The sequence below is a fragment of the Crotalus tigris genome, unplaced genomic scaffold (genome assembly GCF_016545835.1).
Source record: "Crotalus tigris isolate CLP2741 ecotype Arizona unplaced genomic scaffold, ASM1654583v1 scf7180000018133.492856, whole genome shotgun sequence".
Taxonomy (NCBI): Eukaryota; Metazoa; Chordata; class Lepidosauria; order Squamata; family Viperidae; genus Crotalus; species Crotalus tigris.
The window spans coordinates 221856-228415 of NW_024096842.1; the positions used below are offsets into that span (position 1 = coordinate 221856).

Here is a 6560-nt window from a genome sequence, read left to right on the forward strand (position 1 = left end):
CATTGGAGGTTTTTAAGAAGAGACTGGACAGCCACCAGTCTGGAACGTATAGGGTTTCCTGCTTGAGCGGGGTGGGGTGGACTAAAAGACCTCCAAGTTCCCTTCCAGCTCTATTCTGATTGATGAAGTTAAGAATCACTCCTTGGTTCCTGGACACACGTTTGTTTTGATTGGATTCTTCTACTTTACCCTCCTCCTTCATACGTTGCAGGTTTATGCTAATAAGCTTTCTTGTCAAAAAAGGGTGTGTGGTTTACTATTATATGCCGGAGGTCACTGAGGCTGCCGTCCACAATTGCTGCCACCCTTCCAAGCGGGGCCTTCCAACTTGTAATCTCCTAGGGCGGTTACTGGACTTGCTGGCCCCCTCACAGCTGCGACTGTCCGCCTCGGCAACTCCCTAGTTGCAGCCCGAGACCTCCGCAGCCAGCCCGGCCCGTCCCCGACCGGGCGCCTCTCGCGGCCGGCAGCCCGGCCCCAACGCCTCAGGTGGGCGGGACCGTTCGGAGACCACGCCCTCTTCCCCTGCCGCCCGGTTGCCGCCCAGCCCCGCCTCGGGGCGTGACGTCAGCCGTGCGCGCCTGCTCCGCCCTTCCCTGCGACGTCACTTCCGGCCGGGCGCGGCGATGGCGGCGGCGGCGGAGGAAGAGCCGGCGCGGCTCTCGGAGCTGCTGGAGTCCGGCTGGCGGCTGCTGGAGGAGGTGGAGAGCGACGTCGAGGCGTCGTCCGGGGCGCCGGCCGTCCAGCGCCGGGTGCAGCGCGGCCTGGAGCTGCTGGAGCGCGCCTCCCGCGCCATGGCCCAGCTGGAGCTCTTCAGGTGCGGCGGCGGGCGGGCCGGTGGGGGGAGGGGCGGCGGCGGGGGCCCTCCGTCCGGGAGGATCAGCTCAGCCGCCTCGGCCTGTCTTGCAGCCGCAACGAGGAGCTGGAGGAGATCGCCTCGGCCGACCTGCGCTTCATGCTGGTGCCCGCCCTGCTGGCCGCGCTGACCCTGCGGCAGGTGGCCCCTCCGCGCCGGCTGGAGCACCTGCGGAGGGCGCGCGGCCTCTTCCTGGACTTCCTCCGCCTCTGCCGGGACTACGCCGTGGCCCGCTTCGATCTGCCGCGCGAGGCCGTGGACGATGAGGAGGAGCACGGCGGGGAGGCCGCCCCCGCCCAGCGCGACGGCCAGGCCTCTCTGCTGGCCATGGCGGCCGCCCGGCGAGTCAAGATCGAGAGGTGGGCGGGGCTGTGGTGGGGAAGGGGCCCGGGGACCTTTCCTCTCGGGCCCCCGAGGCACCCACCCCCCGGCTCCCCCCCACGCGGTTTTGGGCAGCTCCTTCCCCTGGGGGAGGAAGACCCCCCCTCCTTTGAGCCTCTCTGGATTTCAGTAGGTATGGTAGAGATGCCCTGGTGAAAATGCCCAGCAGAGGCTGGTAGGAAACAAGTTTTGATTCTGGATTCTCCCTCTGATTTTTGGAGCAGGCCGATACCATATTGCAGAGACAAATTATCATCAGCATTGGCTTTGTAAAAACCAGCTCTGTAAGATGATGCGTTTTGATAATACAATACGCCAGTGGTTCTCAAACTGGTCTGCGGAAGCCTGGGGGGGGGGGGAAGATGTCATCACGGGGTTTGCAAAGGCTTGAAGAAATGTTAAATCTTGAGTGACCAAGGTCTGTGGCCACAAAAGGTATTTAAAGGGGGTCTGTGATAAAGAAAAGGTTGAGGACCACTGCAATATAGAATACTTGCTAGGTTTTAACACTAGAAATTACCGACAAGTCATCTCAGCTAATAGGATTGTGGTCCTGAAAATATTGAAATAACAGCTGAAAACTTTAAAAATGCCTTGTGCTGGAGTTAGTTCAAGACATTAAAAGGGAACATCATGGCTGGGGCCTGAGGCAAGAACTAGGTTAAGGATGGCAAAGTTAAGACTGACTCAATTTTTGGACTGGGGGGCCTGGGGAGATTCAGTAGAAAGGCAGTTCATTCCCTTCTTGGATGTGTTCAGGCAGAGCTGTACAACTGTCTATTGCAAATGTTTTCAGTTGAATGCCTGCAGATAAGACTTGTTTTTCCCTTCCATAAATCTCTTGGAAAACAGATACAAGCAAAAGAAAGATGTGGAGAACCAGCTGGCTTCTTTAAAACCCTTCATTGATAGTGGTCAAGCTGAAGAAGAGCAAATACGAGAATTCTATTTGCTGCAGATCAAGAAGTGGGTCACTATAAGCTTGGAGGAAATTGAAAGCATTGATCAGGAAATTTCAATCCTCAGTCGGCGGGCTGCTCTACAGGTGAGATAGTGACACCACGGATCAAATTGCAAGCCTCTTTTGATAATCTCCCTCCACATTGTTGAAAATTAAGACCATGACTTCATAAACAAAAAAAGATATGAAAGCTATAACATATGCCTTATAATAGACAGGATATAATTTATATAATCAGTGTATAAAGGCAAAAAGTTACGTTCCTTTCTGGTCAAAAGTAAGAAAAGTCCCTAAATCTTGGAATATCTATTAAAATCTAAAAAAATGTTAGATAACATAGTTAGATACTATCTCAACTTTATCTTCCAAAAACAGATAGGTGGCCTTTCTGGCCAGCAAAATTCCTTATAGAATCATTTATTAAACTGAATATGCATGTTTCTTTATTGAACAGCTTTTAATTTAACAAACAATTGTAAAGCTTCACATTGCAGGCAATCAAAGCATTGAATAACCTTTGTGAGGGAAATATATTTTGGGGGTTTGGGGTAGAATCTCCCTTGTTCTCTCCTTTGAAAAAGTTTGAATTCTGGCTTTATATAAGTTAATTCAGATATGCAATCCACCATCTGTAATCTGAAATGTGAGGTGGCATTCTTATCAGATCTTAAATGCTTATGCCAAAGCTGGCAAAACAGTACGACTTAAGGTTCTTTCTAGAAAAGCAGAGAAACAGGAAGCAATTTAGCAAGAAAGAGACGGAAGGTTTTGGAATGAAAATCAGGGAGCATTTCTTATTTCCAAAGTGACTAACCAACTGATGCACAATATGAACATTTAAAATCTGGTACAAAAATAAAATATTAAAAATCCAGCTCAGGGAGCCTGACTCTATTCATGCTTCTTTGAAGAATTCATCTGGATTATGGGCTTGGATAGCAGGAGATTGCTGGCTTTAGTGCAGGTGGAGACAAGGCACATTGACACAAACACCTGAGGCACTGCAGGTTGAAAGCCCAGGCTGCTCCTACCTGGAGTGTTTCTCAGCCTCACATTCCCATCTACGAAATGGCAGCCAGGCTTGCTCTGGAAGCACTTTGTACTCATAAAAATGTGTTCTATGCACAATTGACATGCGGAAGACCAAAATGGTGTCACATTTTGATGACTGATAGATGGTGAATTGAAGGATAAATTTTAATCACCTCTTCTTCCCATCCTCCCCCAAACCAGAACATATTCTGTGGGTGGGTAGGTGCCATTTTTGGGGGGGAAAATATTGTTGAGGAAATGTGCTGTTGCTTGTCCTCCGCTTCCTGGAGTTTTTTGTTTTTGTTTCTTTTAGTGTGAACAGATGCTGAAAATTGCTCCTCCTCCTGTTTTTCCATCCCTTCTCCCAGGGTTCAGCCGCACGACCTTCCCAGCCGCCCCGCCCTCCAGTGAGGCCCTTCATCCTTACTCGGGATGCTGCCCAGGCAAAGTATATCATTGGGAGAGGGAGGGTCCTTCTGCTGCTTCTGGCAGGGAGGGAGGAGGTCTTGATGGCAGATGGGCAGATCGTGAGGGGAGAGTGGACTCTTCCTGCTCCTGCTGCTCTGCTCAGCCTGAGGAGTCCTGGCCTGGCTCTCTTCCTTGCAGGGTGTTTGGCGCTGGTTATCCTAGCCTAGCAACAATGACGGTGGATGAATGGTACGACCAGCACCAGAAACAAGGAGTCCTGCCCGAGCAGGGCATCTCCCAAAGCGCTCCAGGTATTTCTGAGCACAAAATCTGCAAGCAGGGAGGGAGTTGAGGAAAGGCCACTCTTGGAGAAGAGCTCCCCGTCTGGCTGATCTATCAAAAGCCCCAAGCTGAGACAGTTTAGGCTCGCTTAGAAAGCTAACTGGATGGGGAACAAGAGTAGCAGAATTTGGGAAATGCAACATCTAACCTTTGGGACTCGGAATGCCCCCACACTGCTGTCAACACTTGTTGGTCTGAAGTGTGCTTGCTTAGCTATAACAGGCTTGCCCATAGGAGAGTTTAAAATCTTTAAAGAATAAAGTCCCCTTAGCAAACAATGGATATGATCATTCAGCTTCCGTTCTTTGCAGCCCTGTATAAATAGCCACAGAACTGAACCCACAAAATAAATACCTGAAATTCCTGATCACTGAATGGGCGGTGAGGAGAACCTAGAGCAGCGTGGATTGCGCTTGTGTTGCTGAGCATAGGCTGACTTGGAGAATGACCAAAACCCGCATCCTGTAATTCTAATAGATTCTAATAATTTGTTCACGTAGAACAAATTTTGGAACACGTGGGCTTTTCTTCAGAATGCAGAACACTTAAATGTTTTGCTCATCCTATGTTGGTGCAATTTTCCCCTCTCGTTTTCTCTCTTCCACCATTCCATAAGCATCAACACAATGGAAAAGGGGGTGAAATAGAGATGGAATAAGAAATGGGTGGCTGTGTCAATGCACTTGACTGGGATGGGGGTAACTGTACCCTAAAATTGTGTTGATGGACCTAAAAGCATATAGGTGGTGGCTGCTCTTAACACAGCTCTGACTTTGGGCCTCTAGCAGGTCCTGAAGACCAGCAGAAAGAACAAGAAGAGGCCACAGAGGAGGATGAGCAAGCCGCAGCATTGAAAGCACGGGAATGGGATGACTGGAAGGACCTGCACCCCAGGGGCTACGGCAACCGGAAGAACATGGGCTGAGGAGAGCCTCTTGTAGCCTTCGTGAGGAAGTGTGAGTGGTTCCTCTTTGGGAAAGGAGAAACGGAATTGCCAGGTGTTGCATCGAAGGCCGAGGTTGATGGGAGCTCTAGAAATGCCAGTAGAGGAAACACCGAAAGCTTCTGGGGGCATTGCATTCCTGGCTCCTCTTTTGTCTTAAAATAATCCTTACTGACCAGATTGGATGGCCACTTGGAAGTACTTTGGGCTGTTGTAACTTATTTCTTTATTTTAAAAGACAAATAAAATTCTCCCATCAGTTCATCCAAGCCTTCCCTGAGTCTTTCTCAGCCTCTGGCTGCTTCGTTCTGTCTAAAAGGGAGCGAGACTTGCTTTGGTAGTCAGATTTTCTGGGAGGCATCTGGAAGTGGTTGTATCCTTTGTTAACTACCAGATTGTGTGCCTCACCTTTTTATGCCCTTTGAGAATGGGAGAAGCTGCCACACGCACATACAGGCTCTCCCTATATTTCTGAGATGGAAAAATGTGTCCTCGTACTTCGCTCGTAGTCCTGCATTCACAGCTTGTGAATGACTCAGGTTGCCTGGGCCCCCAAGGCAAGGCTTGAATCTCTGAACTTGTGCTGGGACTCCAGAATTTGGTGGGTGGGCAAGATCTGTGCTCTGCTTATCCAGTTGTTCCCCCTATGGAACTGTACATCTAAGTGCTGGAAGCAGCTTTGAAGAAGAGCGCAAGGGAAGACATGGGGAGGGAGGGGGTGGTGGGTATCATTGCTTGTTACGGCTTTCCATTTGGCGCTTAAGATGAGTCTCTTAGAGGCAAATGACCCAAATCCTTCTCACTTGTGGTAAACAAAGTGCTCTTGCACCCTTCATTAGAATTAAGCTTCTAGCCATAGAGATAGTCTTGCTTAATGACGTTGCGACAGTGCCGAAGGAATGGTAATTGTGATCAGTCCTTCGAACTTCAGCCGTTGCAGTGCCCCTGCAGTCCCATGATCCAAATTCAGGCACTTGGCAGACCACCTACAGTTATGGCCGTGCCGTCATTAGGCAAGGACCTCATTGTTCTCTTGGCCCGCGCAAACGGCCAGCTTCATCCCGCCAACTCCTCCCCAGCCTCTGCCACTGCCCCCCAGTTGCTGGCCCTTTGCCAAGGCCTTGTGAGGGTGTCATGGAGAGATTAGGAGGGGCTGGCCTCAGCAGCAGCAGAGGGAAGGGGGTGAAGTTTGGCTGGGAGAGCAGGGGGCAGAGTGCAGGGCAGGCAAAAAGGCCGAGATGATGGGAGAGTTGAAGCGGAGGGCAGCCTGGCAGAGACTCTTCCGCCAAGAGAGCTGGCCAGGCGCATCTGGGGAAATGGTCCCAGTTAGGGTTGTTAAGCAAGAGCTACCTGTACAAGGCTGACTTGGCTTTGGGTTGGAGGTTTTAGCCCCTTGCCCTTGGATGACAGACGAATGGGTCGTTGTCTATCCGCTGCAGGACGAAGGCCTCTTCCTCCTGTTTCCAACTAATACGGTCCTGAGCTTTCTTTTGCCAGTCGGGCCCATATCCAGAGGCACTGGAGGCATTTCAGCTCTGCCTGACTGGCTGTTCCTGCACGCGGAAGAATTACCGTTTCAGAGAAGTTTCCAACTTCCTACCTAACAACCTAAATTTGGCTCCAGGACCTTCCTAACT

The 6560-nt window shown here is 50.6% G+C and overlaps 1 protein-coding gene across 4 annotated transcripts; it reads left to right on the forward strand.

Moving 5' to 3' along the window:
* The first annotated feature begins 587 nt into the window (after positions 1-587).
* IGBP1 (immunoglobulin binding protein 1) lies at positions 588-5187 on the forward strand. Of its 4 annotated transcripts, none has more exons than XR_005557293.1 (6): positions 588-817; positions 910-1215; positions 2090-2282; positions 3544-3678; positions 3837-3949; positions 4769-4903. XR_005557293.1 is itself a non-coding variant. In XM_039348329.1 (6 exons), exons 1-6 carry the CDS (start codon positions 627-629, stop codon positions 4903-4905), a joined length of 1023 nt encoding a protein of 340 aa, XP_039204263.1. In that variant the 5' UTR covers positions 592-626; the 3' UTR covers positions 4906-5187. The 4 variants fall into 4 exon arrangements, 2 of the variants coding, with proteins under 2 accessions (XP_039204263.1, XP_039204264.1); XR_005557292.1 differs by having other exon boundaries at positions 589-817; positions 4766-4902; XM_039348329.1 differs by having other exon boundaries at positions 592-817; positions 3599-3678; positions 4766-5187.
* Positions 5188-6560: the final 1373 nt, after the last annotated feature.

Coding starts and splice junctions, on each gene's coding strand:
- IGBP1 (XM_039348329.1), top strand. CDS start 627: ATGGCGGCGGCGGCGGAGGAAGAGCCGGCGCGGCTCTCGGAGCTGCTG. Junction 3,679..3,836: donor CGGGATGCTGCCCAGGCAAA/GTATATCATTGG, acceptor TCTTCCTTGCAG/GGTGTTTGGCGCTGGTTATC. Junction 3,950..4,765: donor CATCTCCCAAAGCGCTCCAG/GTATTTCTGAGC, acceptor TTGGGCCTCTAG/CAGGTCCTGAAGACCAGCAG.